Raw genomic sequence first — 19,141 nt, 5'->3', positions numbered from 1 at the left:
AGCTTCTCCTGCCACTAAGTCTTGCTGACCCACAGAAGCTGACCTGCCTTACCATTTGATCCTGCCCCTCCCAGGAGAGACTCAGACCCCAAGTGTTCTGCCATTGGCATTGACTAACACTCCCCCTGGAATATTCCATGACTCCTTCCCCCATTCATGATGATCTCCAGGAGTAGCACTCTGGAGATTCCAGGATAAGAGCAGCGAGCCAGGGGCAGAATGTAGGTTATGGGCATTCAATCTGAGGAGAGACCACGCCTGAGCTATACAGGCACAAAGCCTGCCATCCAGCACTTTTCCTGTCATCCATTTGGAGCAGGACATGGTAAGTTTTCTCCATAGTATATGTGGGAGCTCTGCTGCCCTTTGTGCAAAGTGCAGACCTGCAGGAAGTGGACTGCACCATTTGTTGCTCCATCCTGCTATTTCCTTGTAGGTGATGCTGGCATTTTGGGTGGGGCAGTTCTCCACTGCATGGGCCTGTCCTACTCAATGCAGGGTGTTTGGCACCTCTGGGACCTCCCCCCAACCCCGACCAGCGGTAGCATCAATGTGGGACCAGTACATCGCCATGCATTGCCAAAGGCCCCTGCAAAGAAAGAACGAGTGTAAGAAACAGGCTCTGAGATTTGGGAATGACTAGTGACCTGGAGTGGGGATGGTTAAATGCTGTTGATATCAGGTACCTTAAGGATATGCTATTTCAAGAAAGTTCCTAAGTAGATGTGTTCAGAATATATCATGGGCATAAATGGGTTCTTATATTTGATTTTCTCAACTAACTCCATTGTCACCACACTGCCTTTGTCCCAGATGCTTTTTTCTAACATCTATTCATTGTGGCGCGTTAGTCTGCCAGCGTAGAGCTTTTGTGGAGTCCTTGACGTTAACACTGTGTTAATATACTGGGAATTTAAGCAGAGCTGGGTCCTCTAAATCAATCACCAGAGCAGTTTTATTTTTTTTTTCTTGCTCAAAAACACACTGTTAAATGCAAGAACATGTGTGGGAGTGGAGGTTGACTTGGGTGAAGGACACACTTAAAAAGAAATTTCATAACATTTTTCTGCAGGAAAAAGGACTTGCTGCTCTTAATCCTTGTAGAACTGGGCTAGAGAACACATTTATGGCTCTGCAGTATCTTTAGCATCTTCAGATTAACCTGAACTTCTCAGAAGCCACTCAATCGTATTTGCCTGGGGCATTGGAGGTGCTTAACAAACATGTGCTGGATAAAGGAATGGTTAAGTTTGTGGAAAAAATAAAGCATTTTAAGTGATCATCACAAAATGGACTGAGCCAGTACTCATATTCTCAGCATCTCTGGGGGGTTTTGGGGTGGCAAGATTTGCCCTGGCACCTACCCTTGGAAAATGAGGACAATTAATGCCACCAGAGCCTCTTCTCCCCCAGGATATCCGTGATTGTCATGGAAAGGCTGGAGGACAAGCCAGCCAGAGAGCCTCCCTCCACGGGACCCCGGACCACAGGAGAGGCATTTCTTTCTAGGAGGCCTGAGGCTAGGGTAGAGGGAGGTTCAAGAGGCACAGGTTTGCAGGATATCTTGCAAATGAAGCTTAGGGTATCTGGTCATGCACAAGTGTAGAGACTTATAAACCCTGCTGGGGAGAAGTGGCTCAGACACTAAACAGGACCCAGAGAGGCAATACTGGATGGTGTTGAAGTTGCAGGCAGTGAGTTTATTATGGGTCGAATTTGCCCATGTCTGATTTTTCTTGGGTAGTACCCAGCATCCAGGCAACAGGGTGTAGAATGTAAATGAGGCTGTAGAGGAGTTTACAAGGCATCAACGATGCTGGCAAGGGGGTCATTGAAAGAATTTGGATGTAGCCTTTTTAGGGATGTGGAGAGACCAGGAGAGAGCTGAAAGTATGGGAGGAAAGGAAAAAAGGGTGATTATTCCAAAATCCCAAAGAGATTGGTGATCAGGTATTTGGAAGTAATAGAGGGAATAATCAAGTTCATCTGGCAGCTGGAGGAGAGTGGGCTAATGAAGGATAAGATACCAGGGATGTAGCAGTCTGGCCACTAAGAGCCAAGGTCTGGGGGTGGGTGGCTAAAGGGAAGCAGAATCAGCCCTTCCTGGAATTGAGGCCAGTGCAGGTTGGGTCACTCATGGACAAAACCTTGAAGTCTTGCCCAGTAGAGGAAGTCGCAGAGCTGATGCCAGAGGCTTGATGAGTGTGGCCAACTGCCTGGGAAGCAGTTGGGGGGTGGTTCCAATTGTGCAGAGGGTGGTTGGTCCACAGGAGTGCGATGCTGAAGGCTATGTTTTCCCACCTGGTAGAGGAGCTGAAGTGTCACAGGCCCTGCAGGGAGAGCGAGTGTCAGCTCCACCTCACGTCTCTGCCCGCAGAGTCAGCAGATTTAAAGCACACGAGAGCACCGGTATCCTCCAGAAAGAGCTATTTTGTTAAGGACAGAAATCACTTTTGGTTAGAAAGGACTGTCCTTAGAACAATATTGGGAGCTTAATAAGTGGTTTCGGAAAACTCCAGAGAAGGCTGAGGAGGGAGGTAAACAGGGGAAGATCAACAGGGAAAATAAACACAGAACATATTGGGAGAGAGGATGAGCAAACCCTCGAAATTAACAACAGTTAAATCTGAACACACTTGAGGCCTAAGGGAACTGGGAGGGAAGCAATGGCAGAATCAGATTAGGAAACCACATCTTCTTGTTCTTGGGCTATTGCAGTCACTCTTGGTCCCAAGCTTTTGTGCTGGAGACAAAGTAACCATTTTCAAAGCTCCCTCTGTCCTGATGGCAACAAAAATTCCTTCCCATTGCATCACACTGCATTCAGTTTAGGATCAACAGGGCTTTATGGAGCCTCTGCACTGCCAGAAAAAGGGATGAGAGTCCCAGTTACCCAGAAGTAAAGGGAGCTGCACCAATGTGACCTGGACGGATCAGGGAAGACTTCCTGGAAGAGGAAGAGTAGGATGTATGTGAGCAAAAGCAGACCAGGAAGAACAAGTGCTTCAGGGCCGCAGGTAGAAAGGGGTGAAATCTAACCCACCTTCTCTCTTTAAGAAGCAGGGTATCACTAGTGTAAGAAGGGTATCACTAGTAAGGGTATCACTAGTAAGAAGCAGGGTATCACTAGTGGTTGAAAGCTGCGCTGGGGACCTGGATATCCTGATTTCAGCTCCCAGGTCTGCCATTTACTATTCATTCACTTATCTAAAAACCAGGATGATATTATCCCTACTATTCCAGGGTTATTGTTAGAACTAAATATAAAAAGGGCTCATTAAATGGGAAATATTACAATTGTTTTATTTTCTTCAATCAGGAGCAAAAGAAAGGAAGAGCGGTTTGCTGAACACTTACACTCTGTGCCATGTACTTGGCAAACACACCTGTGACATGAGCTACTACTATTCCAGGACCATTTTGCTACATAGCAGCCTAACCCAAAATGTAATGGTTTAAAACACATCCATTTATTTCGCCAGGTTCTGAGGCTCAGCAATTTGGGCTTGGCTGGGCTCTGCCTTTCTTCTCTGCTCAGCTGGGCTCACTCAGGCATCTGTGGCCAAATGCTCCGCTAGTGGAGTCTGTCCTGGAGATTGGCTGACTATCAGCTGGAGTGAGGCAAATTGGGGAACTGTGGGTTTCATCATCAGGCAGTCTAGCCCAGGCTGCTTCACATGATGGTGCTGACAAGGTTTCTAAGAGCAATAAGAAAGCGCCAGGGCGAATGCATGAGGTCTCTGCTTGTGTCACATAGTAATGTTGTCATTGACCAAAGTGTGGCACATGGTCAAGCCTAGAGAAACAGACACCACCTTTGAGAGGAAGGACTACAAAGTCACATTGCAAAGTGGTTTGCATGCAAGGATGAGAGAAATCAGTGACAATTTGTGTAATTTATCACAATACCCTATTATGTCATATCCACTTCATATTATTTCACCCATTCACTCATTCATTCATAAGTATTTATTGCATGCTGGTCGTGTGCTATGGCAAGAAAAGGAATCCTCCGAAAGGATGGTGTTACTTTTCTAACACTTTCTCTGCCATAGTGCGATCTGTGTATCATTGCTTTCTGAGTTCTATAATATCCAGTATGGACAGAAGCTGGACCTTTTTTCCCCAGAAAAGTAGGTTACACTCTTTCTAAGGAAAAGAGGGGGTGGGGGGTATGGGAGAGAGAGAGAAAGAAAGAGAGAGAGATGAGAGATTTGGAGAAGGTGAAATAGAGAAATTTATATTTGCAAATTAAAACCAGGCAACAGTATTTTATCCACATGAAGTCCATTTTTCTGGGTTAACTTCTCCCTGCTGGATCTTAACCTGCAGGTTTTATTACCAGGCTCTTTTCTCCAGGCCCCTGATCACGGAGATTGCTGCTGAGCCCATATCCCCAGTGACCGTATGTTAAGATCCCTGTTAAACAAGTCCACGTGCGCGTGCGCACAGATAGACCACATCCTCCCTCCCTGGGGAGGTGCAGGAGAATGGATTGCTGTGACAGGCCAGCAAGGGACTGGGCATCCTCATTGCTTATGGGGCCCAGGTAAGCATGAATCCTGGCACAGACTGTGTTTTGGGGGCGAATACTGAGAATTTTGTTCATTAGGTTACTAATCCTTGGGGCTATAGGAAAGTATTCTCCAAGATACTGGTGCACACCTGGGCACAGAAAAGCTTAGAGGAGTCAGGAACATGAAATAGGTACCAGGAGGGAGCACAAGTGGATTTCTAAGCTGGAGTTCAGTGTTCCTGGAAGAGTTTACTAACACATTTACTTCATCTGCTAACATGTTAAGTATATATTAGATGTCAAGGAGTGAGTTGGATAATAGAGGTACAATAGTGAGCAAGACAAGCACGATCCCTGCCCTCTGGGAACTTGGAGCAGAATGAGGAGACACCAGTGTCACCAGCGCGTTACTACAGGCGAATACCACAGGCACTAGCCCCATACAGTTTCCCAGTAGCCTTAGCAGCAGGTACTGCCATTGCCTCCTGCTTTAACCACTAAGGGAATTGAGAGAATGAATGGCCAAGTACGTTGTCTATAGTCACACAGCTCATGAATGAGAGCGAGAGTGGGCACTGAAAGACACAGTTTGGATCCAGAGTTGGTCTTTCTTGAATCAGTTCTCGCCTCCTCTCCGACTAAACCAACTCGCGTTGGCAAGTATTTTCCAATTCTCTGTGCTTTTCCTTAAGAGCAGGCATCCCTTTTCGTCATTCTCTATCTGAGTGATTATTTGGTGGGGGAGCATAGAAAAATGGTTTTGTCCGTCAGTTCCGATTTCATTATGTTCCAGTAACAAATGATCTCAAAATACAAGAGTCTTTACAATGACCAACTTGGTCATACTACAGGTTCAAGTTTTTCTGACTTTATTTCCCTCTGCAGCACCTCATCAAAAGCAGCTGATGAGGGCCTCCCCGGTGGCGCAGCGGTTGAGCGCTGTGTTGCAAAGCTGCCCGTGGCCTCTACCATGCCAGTTCGATTCCCAGCTGCCAGGCAAGGGTCCCACATGGCGCGCAGACCTCTCCTGCCACCCGCTGCTCCCCTCAGCAGTGTACTTCGTTAGTCTGCCTGTTCTGCTCTCCACTCTGGCCCTGGTGAATTCTCTCACCCTCCCGCACTTCTGACTGTACCCAGTGCTTGTATAAATAAATAAATTAAATCTTTTAAAAAAAAAAACAACAGAAAGCAACTGATGAGAGCCTCCCTGGTGGGGCAGGGGTTAAAGACACAGCGCTATCAAGCTATCGCCAGCCACTGCAGCAGGAGTTTAATTCCCGGCAGGCCAGGGAAGTAACACACATGGTGAGGCAGACCTCTCCTGTCTCACCTACCTGCTCAGCAGTGTATTTCTGTAGATCTGCCTGTTCTGCTCCCCACTCTGTCTCTGGTAAATCCTCTCACCCCCTACCCTGCAACCTCTGGCCTACACTCCAGTTCTTATATGCATAAATAAATAAATCTTTTAAAAAAAAAAAGCAGCTGATGATAACAAAGGCGAGCTCTCCATCTACAACACAAGTCCACTGCCTTGTTATCAGAAGATGAAGCAAGGTTGGGGGAGTGAGGGTGCTGCTCAGGCTGGCTATGCTGCAAACCACCCCTTAGGTTAGCAGAGAGAGGACTGCCCGGTGTCGTGGACACAAGGCCAGGAATGAAACAGGGAAACACTCTGACAGCTGTGGGTTCAAGTCGAACTTGCTGAGCTCTGCGGCTGTGCTGAGCAGCTGCTGCTCCACTTGGTGCGTGGTGGGAGGTGGAAATCAGGCATAATTAGCCTTTCCTGTTCAGCCATATATTCAAAGGTGACTCCTTTTCTTCCTGCTACCTGCCGGCCCACAACTGAACTCTTCCAGAAGGGCCTGCAGAAGCAGCCCGAATCACCTCTAACTAAGCTCACATTCCAGAAGTGACTCAGAAGATTCTGAGAACCCCTCAGATGTTCTAATAAGTGCTTTAACCCGAAGCTATCCAAACTCTCCAGCCCCCAAGCTACTTTTCTAGCCTTGTCTCCCCACCCTCACCACCAGCTCTGGCCAGAGGATATCCCTACACCCTTCAGCATGCTGTCCCCCAGTAGACTGAGAGTGCCTCCAAGGAGGGGCATGCCCTACTCCTCCCTCTTCCCCAATGCCTAGAGCTCAGGCCCAGCACCCTAGTGGCCACCCAGGAGTGCCGACTAGATTAACTGCATTGGCTACTGACTGGGTTTAGTGCCAGATACAAACCTCTTCACCAGATCTGGAGGAATCATGTGCTTAGCCTCTCCTGTCTTCCTCCACCAGGGAAATGGGTTCACAAGGAGGAGGTCTGAGTTAGGGACCTCACTTTCCCTATTGTAATGCTCCTTCTCCTTCTCAGTTACCACAGAGAGATGTTTTAAAAGCTTCCACTCTCTCTCTCTCTGTGTACCTGGTTCTGGGGTTAGTGAACCTGAGATCACTTTGGAAATTACTCTTCTTCGTTCCTGATTTAGCACCGGGTCCCATGGCCCTCAGCATGATAACTCACCTGTGTGTCGAGGGGTTAATGACCAGGAACCATGCCTTTAAATCAGCTCGCCCTGTCTGCCCAGGGGCCAGCAGCTCATTCTTTGGTAGCGAGGGCAGAGTCCTGTTCCCACACATTATGTGTGTCATGGTCACCACTGTAAATTGAAATGACTAAAGTCAAGCTCTGCTCCCTTCTTCCTATCAACCACATCTGTACTCTGCCACTGTTTCTGTGAATCCTTCCCAGAAGCCAGCTGGCCTGTCCGGCTCAGATAGGGGTCACAGAGATGAGGAGGGTCAAGGTAGGTCAGCAGGACTGGCAGTCCCCTTCCTGCAGGGTCTTTTCTTGCCCTTTTACGAAAACACCTATTCCCGCCTGCCTTATTGCTGCCTTGGGGTCCGGTGGTCCTATTTGCAGCTATCAATATTTCAAGTATTTCGGTCCTCATCGCTGCATCGCACAGCTCAGGAAACCAAGAGTTGGAGTGGCTTTCCAGCAAGGGAGGGAGGCTCAGAGATGCTGAGTGGAGACCCAGTCTCTCTGACTTGGAATCCCACATTCTCCATCTTTCTCCTAAACTGGTGGTTCTCAAGTGTTCACATGCACCGGACATACCTGAGGAGCTTGTAAAACACAGGCTCCTGGGCCCTACCCTCAGTTTCGGATTCAGGAGGTTTAGGGTTGGATACCAAATGTGCATTTCAAATAAGTTCCCAGATAGTGCTGGGTCCACATTTTGAGAATGGTTGTCCTAAACAGTGGTGCTAACTAACCTCTTAAGCAATGCGCCTGCAGATCAGGGCCCAGCTCCCTCCATGATGGGGACGCTTGGAATCCAAGAGGTCAAGGGTGCTGTCTCTCCCCTAAGCTAACCCAATTCTCCTTCATACAGCTAGCTTTCACCCTTGGCTCCCACTGGCACCACCTGGAAGAAATCTTTGTGACTAGCCCCACCCCCTAAGATGGTGATTCATGGCTTTTAAGTGATTCTAAAATGATTCTAGGTGATTCTGAAGTGCAGCCAAGAGCATGGCCTTAGCTTGATTGCATTTAGAAATATGCTCTCTTCTCCTGTCCTCCCCATTTCATTTGCTTACAAATCTTTCTCCTCTTCCAAGGTCCAGCGTGTACCCCCTCCTCCAGGAAGCCCCCCTATTGCAATGTCCATATTATTGCTTGGCCTTCCTTTTAATGATCTTTGCCAATGCTTCCCCATTTTGACAATATGTAATCACCGCATTGTAATCACCCCACTGTGTATGATTTTTGACTCCTGTGCTGTATCACTCTCTTGGTGTGTCCCCTGGCCCCCACAGAGAGCTGGGCTTTGATTGTTTATTGGACTATAACAGCCCTATGGAACGCAAGTATCTGCCAAGTATCCAAAAAATGACCACAAGGATCCTGGTTCACTTTGGGTCGTTTTTCCCATGAAAGCACCCTGCAAACAGGCTGATTTTCCTCCCTGTGGAAGGCTTTCAAGCCTCTTATAAAAGTGTCCCGCTGTGGCTTATCCCTTCTACTCCCCTTACCACTCTCCAGCCACCAGCGACACTGGGCCCCATGCCAGACATTCGATGAGAATATCTCTAAAACACCTCATTTTTCAAGGGCACCCACTCAGTGTTGCCAAGGAAACATGACTTAATGGCAGAAATAAAGCGGCCCAAGAGCCACATGCCCACTGTTTGGAAGAGAACCTGTACTTCCGTTGAGTCTTGAAAATGTTTGCATCATTAAGTAATTCAACCAGCCCCATTTGGCTCCACATTCCTAATTCCTTGCCCATCCCATGATTCTTGCCATTCAGCTTCCACTGGTCTTGGGGAGGGCGCCAGAGTTTCCATGGAGGTCAGGGTATTGTGATGTAGGTATCAAAGTCTAGGTAGAAGAGGGAACTGAATGAAAATATGTAAGCAAGGAAGCAGAGGACCTGACGAAGGTTGGAAACCGGAGGCTAAAGCTACTCACCCAAATCTTTACAGATTCCTGTTGATGGGAATAACCTAGTGAGGGTTTACTAAACCTGAATGCCGTCCTTCTGGATAAGGCCTCGTGTTCTAAAGAAGAGATTGTCCAGCTTTTTGTAAATACTCTGCTAACTTGTGCTTGAACAAAATGTTAGATGAAAGATTGTTGAGCTGGTTTGGGAGTTTTGGGAGGGGGTGAGAGGTTCAGCCCAGCCTGAGGGGAGGCCCTAGACCTAGGACTGGACAGCTGCCTGGGCTGCTTGACTGGGAGTGAGATAAAGGTTCTGAACTGCTAAGAACTCAGCCTCCCGCTGTGCAGGGACGAGAAAGAGCCACTTTCTGCCTGTGTACCCTGTGAAGGTACAAGGTTTTTAAAACCTTCTTAGCATCAGTTTCCGTATCCTTAAAACTGGAAGGTGGCCAGGGAATAGAATGGCATGCAGGTATTCAAGAACATGTTTGTTTTCCTCCCACTCCCTTCCTGAGGGGTTTCTTCCTGAGGGCAGCTTCTGTTGGTGAGTTGCATTTACACATGTGAGGGCACATGCCGTGCAGGGCCCACCGCCTCCGCAGCCTCTGAGAGACAGGAAGATATGCTGCTGAGGACGGCTGGCAGAGGCCCACCTGCACCCTGCGGGGTGGGGGTCGGGGAGCCTTGCTTGTTCTGGAGATGAGGTGATGGGGCAGAGGGAACCTCCAGTCCTGAGGGCCTTTGTCTGGCCTTGGCTCTGTGACCCTGAGGCGAGTACACCAGGAGCACAGTGGGCATCCTGGTCCAGTTTGCCTACTCGTCATTACTCCCGCCTCTCGTGTGAGGGAGAGGAAAGGGCCACTTGTGTGAGACCTGAGATACGAATGTGTTTGTTCTTTTACCTTACCCGTGATTTTTCTTTCTCTTGAAAGCATGAGAATGAAAAGCCTGAAATCAGGTTTGTTGCCCTGCTGAGCTGTATGGGGCTGAGCGGAGAATGAGCCGAATCAATCATTTGCAGCGGAGGAGCTGAGTGGTCTGGGATATGGTTTCTGTGCCCCGGCGGTTTGTAAAACATCCCGCAGACATTATAACGGCTTACCCTCAGCCTCTGTCATGAGGCGTGGGAGGGATTTTGCTGTCTTAGCACTTTGTGCTCTTATATTATGGGCCTTTCTCTAAATCCCCCCCCAGCCCCCCGCTACTCCTTTAGTCCAGGCCCCCCTCAGGGAGAAGGGATCACAGTGGATAACTGGAAGCCAGCCTCCTGATCTTTACCTCTCCCCCTCACCTGGAGTGACCAGAGGGAGGCCAGTCAGTGAGGTGAGACATCCCAAGTGTGGGTCTAGAGTAAAACTGCCTCTGTTTACCTCTCAGACACCGTTTACCAACCTTGTGACTTTGGACAAGTTACTTAGTTTCTCTGTGCCTCAGTTTCCTCATCTGCAAGCTGGGAACAATAGTACCCCCTTCATAGAGTTATTATTAATTAGGCTTCAGAGGGACAAAGCATATAAATCACTTCCTATTGAACTAAAATATTTCGGCTTTTATTATTAGCCATCTAAGGCAGGGGTGTTCAACTCCAGCATTATTGATACTTGGAGCTGGATCATTCTTTGCTGCGGGGGACTGTCCTATATTGCAGACTGTCCTGTACATTGTAGGATGCTGAGTAACATCTCTGACCTCAGTCTACTAGATGCTTGTAGCAGACCCATCATAACAACCAAAAGTATCTCCAAATATTTCCAGACACCCCTGATTTTTTACTCAATGTTTGGCAAGATTGCCCCCTGTTAAGAACCACAGTTCTAAGTTATTTCTGGCTTAAACCTCCAATATTTCTCATTCCCCCATTGCTCAGCAAGCATAGCTGTGCAGGCACCAAAAGTATAGTATCTTGTACAAAATTGTTTCCCCTCTTTTGTATTCAGGCCGTTTATTGATTCAGTACACTATTGCCTGGGCTTCTGGGGTGTCCAGGGGATGACTGGAGAGTCTGCTTTGCCCAGTCTCTGTGATCTGCCAGCATTGTGGTACATCATTCAAGATGTACTTTGTTATTTGCTTTTTAAATGAAAAACAACTGTCCGTCCCTATTACGGTTTTCCTAGACTGTGGAGCAATAAACAGCTCTGATGACAGCCATCCCGGACAGCAAGTGCACACATATCTCTCAGAGCCTCTCCCCAAGGCCCTTCAGAGCAGTTAAGTGGGTAGAACTGATTTTGGCTATTACCTGGGCTGGGCCTGAGGGACCTGCCCGGAGAGGAGGGCCAGGCCACCGCTGATGGGGATAGAAGAAAGAAAGATAGTTGCTGGGTTGCTGGCTGTCTTTGTTGTGCATCCTATACTCCTGAGCCTCAGGAAATCTGGGTCTCAGCATACAAAATGCAAGAGCTACCCTCTGTCCTGAGAGATCCTGGAGCATTCAACCCAAGGGCATAAAAATGTGCATTTTTGGAAGGAAGCCCAGGTGGCAGCCTGTGCTTTTGCATATTCAGGGAGACTTTCTGAAAATGGTTAGTTTTCATGTCTCTTTTCAAAGTAGCAAGAGGCCAAGTGGACAAGTATCCTGTTAGTGTGGCTTCCTGGTATGTTAGTTTCCCCAACTTAGCTGTTGGATCCTCCAAGACCCAGGGACCATGACTTTCTCATCTTTGTATCCTCAGAACCAACTTAAAGATTGCTTACTGATTGGATAGATGGAAAGATATCTAACTACATCTCGTTCATTTCCTACATACTACCAGTCATCAAGTTCTCCCTCAGCTCCAAAGAGTGGAAGGCAGAGCAAGCAATCAGCTTACATTGGTGAACTGGAAACCAAGACCACACGGTAGACAGGCTCAGGATCTGATGAGAAGCCCACCTCCTCCCCAGTCTAGGTGTGGAGAGGCTCTCCTTGCATGAGTTCTGGCCACATGACCACATGAAAGCGGTCTATATTCTGCTCCTGGTCAGAACCTTGATCGCTATGATCCTTCCCTTCTGTATTGGGAAGAATCAGTCACCTTAGTAATTTTGATGTTTAATGGATTCACCAAACCTGATAACTTGTAAGTTGACCTTAGAGACCAGATCCTTGCTGTAGTAAGTGTCTTCCATTTATCTCTCTGGATCACTCACCATTTTCCTTCCACTCTCCAAGGCTGACTTTATATAATGTTTCAGTGGGCCCCATGCTCTCTGACTTGCAGTTGTGCTCTGCCAATGGGCTGATCCAGCAGAACTGCATGAGAAAGAGGGTGAAATTGGGGTATTAATTCACCACTTCCCCCAAACCCCTTCCTCCACAAGTTCTCTCAAATCAACCCTCTTTAATTTTTGTCTTAAAGGTTCTAGTATCCACTGTCTCAGCTCATCCCTTTGGACCTAGAGTGGTGACAGCTCCATGTTTCTATGCCCAGGGAACTCTACCATCCCCTATGGCTGAGTTTATGCTACTGCAGCAGAGGCCCATCAAGATTCCATGGTCCTCTATGCTGGGGTTCTTACAATGTTCTTACTGCGTGCCTTTAAAGCCTGGCCCCTTGACAGATGTCTGGAAACTTGGAGGGTTTCCACCAACTGATAATAATGACTCATTGTACTGAGACTGTACAAGATATTTGATTTTTGCTAAATCCTGCTTTCCTTCTGGAAGTCTGGAATTTTGGTGTATGCCAGGCAGAGACTGTCTCCCTGAGCAATCCGTAGTGAAAACCCCAGGCACTGAGTCTCTTAACGTGCTTTCCTGATAGATAGCACTTTGCAAGTGTTGTCTCAGTCCCTCCCTGGGGGAGTCCTGTGTGGCTACTGGGAGAGGCCTTTCCAGCTTGCACCTGGTTTCCCCAGGTGCTCACTTGTTTCCCTTTGCTGACTTCATTTGTATCTTTTTGCTGTAATAAGCCATTGCCACGAATGCAGCTATATGCCGAGACTTATACTGAGTCCTAGTGAATCATTCAACCTGAGGATGATCTTGGGGACCTCCCAACACATCTGCAAAGCCAAAAATATATGCCTCCTGGCCCTTTAAGGAAAAGTTTGCCAACTCCTACTCCACCCAGTTTCAGTATGCATGGAAATATCATTACCTGTCACTCATCCCACAAGACCTTGTCTCCCTTCAAGACATGGGCCAGGTCTTTGTATCTACCACCAAGCACAGTATCTTGCACAAAATATTTATGGAGAGAGGAAGTCAGCAAGTCTAGAAAAAGTAGATTGAATAAGTGTTTTTAAATTGTAGGTGGTGAAATCAATTTAGATAACTATGGCCAATGCTTTTCAATGAAAGAAGAAAATAGAAAATGTCAGTACATTGCACTTAGTAAGGCTATTTAATTTCTTAAAAATTCTATTTCAGTTTTGTGTGTGCACCAGATACCTACTGGATCGTGTAAATGGGTTTCTTCCTGTCTGTGACAACAGAAACTATTTTGAAGGTCACTGGACTGTGATCTCTTCACCAACTGCTGGGGGAGGAACCCCGCTGGTCCTCTCTACCTGCCTGGACTTTGACATTTACCTTCACTCTTCCTCCATCCCAGAACGTGTACTACACAAGCAGTCAGCAGATCCACGTGGGCATCCTGAGCCCCACGGTCGATGACGATGACAACCGGTGCCTGGTGGATGTCAACAGTCGGCCACGGCTCATCGAGTGCAGTTACGCCAAAGCCAAGAGAATGAAGCTTCACTGGCAGTTCTCTCAGGTGAGAACCCCAGGGTCCCCAGGAAGAGCAGCCAGGGAGGCCCAAGGGTCAGGGAGGGTGGGAAGGAAGGCAGGAGGGGGGACACTGTGCAATAGGGAGGCTGGGCTACCAGGACTACCAGGCCAGTGCTTGGGATTTACTGAGCACCTGCTATGTGCCAGAGGTTTCACATATGTTAGCTCACTGACTCCTGAAGTTGGCTCTGAGAGAGGTTGTTATTATTGCTGTTGCTTTTGTTTTATTATCATTTTATTTAACTTTTGGTCATAAGGAAATAGGCTGCGGAGGGGAGGGAAGGGAGTCACCAGCCCATAGGAGCAGCACTGGGATTTGGACTCGGGTCTCTCTGACTTTGAACCCTCATATTTCTTCTTCCCTTTTCGTGAGATGAAAACTCCAGTCACTCAGGGATGGACAGTGTTGCCTTGTCTCTGCCCTGTGACTCCCTCTGCCCTCTTCCAGTGTGGAGTCATACTAGGGAAGGAGATTTCCTTGCAGAATAGTGTTCTGGGATCATTTCTGAAGGTAGTTAGCACACTAGTTACCAGAAACATTCCTTTATTAAGTCCCCATCATTTCTGGGGTCCCAGGTGACTTCCAATTGCTCTTCATTGGCCTACTTATAAAATGTTGCCCAAGGATCAAGACAGCTTGCAGGTTTGCAGAGAACCTGTGCCCTCGATGCTCCAGCTCCATTGTTTTGCAAACTGTAAAGTTCTGTCCCAGAAGAAGAGCTACCTCCACATGCGTATCTTCTAGGCACCTGGCGAATCTTAACTCTCTCTAGTCTCTCAATAACCATATGTGATAGATCATATCCTGACTTTACAGGTGAGGAAACTGAGGCACAGAGATGTTAAGTAATATGTCCAAGGTGCTCCTGTTGGCTATTATTCATGAACTGTTTAAAATTCTCTTTTTCACTTCTAATCATTGGAGTGTATTTAAAGTGACTCCCTGGAAGGTCAGGGTCAGGCTTGAAGTCTGAGAATAAGGACACGCCTTCCTCTCTCTCGGGACTACATTTCCTCTCTTCTATCCTTTACACTTCAAGGTAAAGGGAGTCCTGGAGGTGTGTGGTCAGGGAGAAAGACTAGATGTGGCCTTAGCAGGAAAGTGGCTGATGTTTCCCAGCTTGGACTAGGTACAAACTTGCCCTGCAGGCTGGAGGCAACTGAAAGAAACAGACATAGAAATGTCCCCATGGAGGTGAGCAAGGCCGACTTTGTTAGGGTGATGGAGACCGCTCCATCTGGAGAGTCTGTGCAGGAGTCATATCAGGTCAGTCTCTGCTCCCTTCAGCGAGGTCTTCTAGGCCCCTGAGTTCAGCTTCTTCCTGGAGACTGTGAATGACACATGCAGGAAGATGATGGTGGTGGGTTGAGGCAGAGCTGGGGCTTTCAGAAGAGGTAGCACTGAACTTGGACCTTGAGTTTGCTCCATGTAGAAGGCGTGAAGGGCATTCCAGGGGAGGGAAGAGGAAAAGCCACAGGGCATCAAATCCACATTCGGAAAGTAGGCAGTCATATATGGCTCTTCTGGAGTGCGTGGTGGGATGTATCCAATGTGAGCCTGGCTAGGTCAAGTCATTGAGGCCACAAGGGCTGGGATTTTGTCCAGTAGGGGTGAAAATGTGCAGTGGGGAGACTGATGTGTTTAGGTCTATGCTTTTGAAAGCCCTCTATGGTGGCGCTAAATGAGAGCGGGAGATTCTAGAAAGGTGAGAGATGCAGAGAGAAAAGTTAGCAGGGAGACTGAAATACAGTTGGGAAGTTTAGCCACTTCCTCTCTCTCTGCATGTCTCTGGGGCCCTTGGGACTCTACCTGGCCACCAGGATCTCCTTTCAAGGCAGGGTCTGAGACTAACCCAAGTGCATAGCTTGGATCAAAAAGTTGACAGGCATGACTGGGTGCATTCAAATGGCTGAGCATGATGCTTCAACTCACTGGCATAAGGAGGAGGGGAAGGACCCTGCCCTTCATTAGAATAGTCCCTGGAGGTCATGGCCCAGCCAGGCTATCTTGAGCTGAAGTAGGCTCCCTGGCCCCTTCAGAGGCCATGCCCCTCTCAGGGGGATGAATCACCAGGGAAGCAGAGCTCCATCTGTCTGTGGAGTCTTGGCCTCTCTGTATACATCCTCATGCAATTTGATATTAATAACTAGAGTAACCCACCTCAAAGATGATGAGATTAAGTCACCTGGCCTTAATCACTAGGACCAAGATCTCATGGTCCAAAAGTAGTGGAACTGGAGTTCAGACAAACTAGCTGAATCCAACCCAGGCTGCTTTGACATCCCTGTTGCACACCCTGCACACCTAGCCCCTTTCCAGGCCACAGAGCTCACAGATAGCTTTCCCACATGTGCTCTGAGGCCTTGAGCTGGACTAACTGTTCCATTCCCTATGCAGATCTAGAAGGCTTAGTACCCTGGTTGGCCCTTATCTCATCTGTCTATCCTTGATTGGTTCAGAGAAAAGAACATTCCCCTAGAGTGAAAGTCCCCCAGACAAAGACACCATGAAATCCACCTACTTCCTTCCCTCATCTTAGTGTTTGGCCTTGGTCAGGCAAACCCACATGATTTCTGCTTGATGGGACCAGTAACTAATAGAGCAGGACGTGTTGACCTGTGAAAACCAGGGGACCGGGCAATTTTCAGAAACCCATGCATATGTGTGATTAACCCCCCAGAATACTTTAGCAGTCACATCCTGCCACCATGGGGAAACTGTTTGGAAATAACATTTCTAAATCTCTAATTTGCAGATCCAGAGCAGCCACTCTCACTTGATATTTAAAAATTAACACATGTAAAATTTTTGCTTACCGCAAAATGATCAATATTTATCAAGCAACCTAAAATCCGTCTGCAACCCCCCTTGGTTAGGAGCTACTGTTGATGGGGCCAAAGGAAGCTGGGAGCCTCCTAAATGATAAAAGTTATGTGCTTTGGCTAATTTTCTTACAACAGTTTTTAATCTTTGCAAATTACATGGGGATCCTATCAGCTACAATGCTCTGGTGCAGAAGTTGTACTGAAAGAAGCTTTTACTGGGGCATTTCATATCTCCTTTTCGGTTTCACATTCTGCATTATTTACTCTCCTGAGGGCTGCATTTAAACTCCACAGTCACTCAGTCTGAATTAATTTCAAAATAATCTAGTACAGTTCTCCCAGTTTCTGCTACAAAGGAAGATAGGCATTTGCATATCTTGGTGTTCCATCTCATACCCTGATTTTCCTGTTAACAAACAAAATACCTTTCCTCTAACCCCTGCAATCTCTTCTGAATTTCCACTGCTTCAGGCTGAATCAGGACATGGTTAGGTACTGACACTGAGAAACCACATTTGATGAAAACATCCTTGGCAACATTGATGTACAGGGCTCTGATGAGCAATTTTTCAGTGATGAACAGTCTTTCCTTCAGTCATTCATCAAACATTTATTGAATGAGGGGTTGGGCCAGAGGGATGCAGATATGAATCAGACATGGCCTCTGCCCTGAGGAGCTCATGGGCACATAAAAACACAACAGAAATGAGGGAGTATGGGGTTCTGGGAGCTCAGGGTGATGGGCTCTGTTTTCAGAACTCAGGGATGACTTCACAATGCAAGGCTTATTTGATCTGGATTTTGAAAGGTGTAGAACAGCTCCCAGACAGGCAGAAGAACATCCTATGTTGAGGATGGGCAAATGCATGAAAAGGTGGAACACTCTTGAACGGGAATCCAGCATGGAATTTAGATGTCCCCATAGAATGAGCAAGATGAGACTTAAGAGTCCTGTCGCAGAAGTTAATGTTGATGGTTGAAAGCCTGGGACTTCACCTTTGGTGCAGAGGGAAAAGGTAGGGGATGTTCTTAAGCTGTGGATTACCACAGTGGGGTCTGACTCTTTCTGGCAATAGAGTGCAGGGTGGATTAGAAGGGAAGAGGCTGGAGACAAGGAAGCAATTTAGGGGGATGTTCCATCATCCCTATAAAGATGGGGCAGAGAGATGGGGATGCCACAGCGGTATGGGGCCAGGGGCTGTTGAGAAGGACTTTGAAGACACTTCAGCAGTGAAGTGAGAGTAGAGATGAATGAAATGGAGATAGTTGTGGATGGGAGGAGGGATGTGGAGAGGGTTATCAGGACCACCTCCAGGTTCTGGATGTGAAGTCCAGGTGATGGGAAATCAGAGATGTCAGTTGTTCCTCCACAACTCTAAACAGCCAACATTTCCTACATCAGCACATAATGAAATTTCATTAACATTTGAAGTGGTAGATGTTGCCTTTGATGCTTTTTCTAATTTGTGACTCCTCCAGGATTAAAGGATTTCCTAACCTGACTACCTACTGGGATTATAAATTCATCTGCATTAAATTTAGGGCTTTTATATTCCCAGAGTACCCTCCATACTGAAATTGGAAGGATGCTGGAATTTGGTGATGTGATGTTAATAAAAGAGGCCTTTGGTCAGTGGCTCCTGGACCAAAAAAGGAGAGGGAAGACGATATCAGAGAAGGACTTTGTGGCAGGAGACTTATCAAACAAAGTGATAGATTGACCACCCACCCACTACCCCTGCCATTATTACTTTGAATGGTTCTACAAATGCTGGAGTTGTTGATGGGATCTTGAGCTAGGAAGACTGTTGTATGATATGTGTCCAGCTTCCTTCAAGGCTATCTATTTGAATGATTCGTTAAAGGAATGGGGACTACTGGACCAGAAAGATCTCAGGAATGCCCTAATATCTGAAGGACTATCCAGTGCAAAGAAGAGCAGGCTTGTCCTGGCTAGTGCTGAGGGAGACCAGACCAGCAGGGGTGACTAAGGACAATTTAGAGTAGTTCTTTCATAGTTAGATTGTCCAGGCACAAGGTTGATGGTTCAGGGAAGAATTAGGCTCTGAGGACCACTCGGCAGGTCATCAAAGACTCTACAGAGTTGGACTGGTTGATTTTTAAGTACTTGCCCACCCTGAAATTCTATAATTCTAAGCTGAAGTTAGCCCCAAGAGAGGGCGTTTGCTACCTAAAAGGCCCACCATGCCTGCCTTACTAAAAAGCACCATGGATTGAAAATGAGCTGAACTCCTTGTGTGAGGATCATCTTTATCACACTTCATTTGACGGTGCATTCATTATTTCACTCCATGCCCCTCTCTTTCAACAACCAAGGTCCAGACTGTGTCTTACACTTTCCACATTGCCAGTCTGAGTCAGAGGAGCAACACCCAGTGTTGCTCTTGATCAAATAAAAGTACTTTTTTAAATATTCACAAATACTAACCAAAGACTTCCTGTATGCCAGGGCTTGAGCTAGGTCTAGGTATGCGAGAGACCCAAAGATGAACTAAACCTTACATTCCATGACTCCCTGTATACATGGATGCACACTGGAGAAAAAAAAATGCCATTTCAAGGGTAGCTCAATGTAATAATCAAAGGACCCTTCTTGGAAAATCTCGAATTCCTGCAAACATCGCTGC

At 47.2% G+C, this 19,141-nt stretch overlaps 1 protein-coding gene across 2 annotated transcripts in view; it reads left to right on the top strand.

The window, feature by feature from the left end:
• GALNT18 (polypeptide N-acetylgalactosaminyltransferase 18) overlaps window positions 1-19,141 on the top strand; it is a gene marked incomplete at its 3' end in the record, with an annotated part of 328,593 nt that overhangs the window by 303,415 nt on the left and 6,037 nt on the right. For both annotated transcript variants that reach the window (XM_084248480.1, XM_084248479.1), the window contains one exon: window positions 13,489-13,653. In XM_084248480.1, coding sequence (XP_084104606.1) covers window positions 13,489-13,653 — 165 coding nt within the window. The remainder of the gene's footprint in view (window positions 1-13,488; window positions 13,654-19,141) is intronic.

This window comes from Talpa europaea (genome assembly GCF_964194135.1).
Source record: "Talpa europaea genome assembly, chromosome: 1".
NCBI lineage: Eukaryota > Metazoa > Chordata > Mammalia > Eulipotyphla > Talpidae > Talpa > Talpa europaea.
Note: the sequence above shows the minus strand (reverse complement) of the source record. Positions and strands in the feature narration are given on the sequence as shown.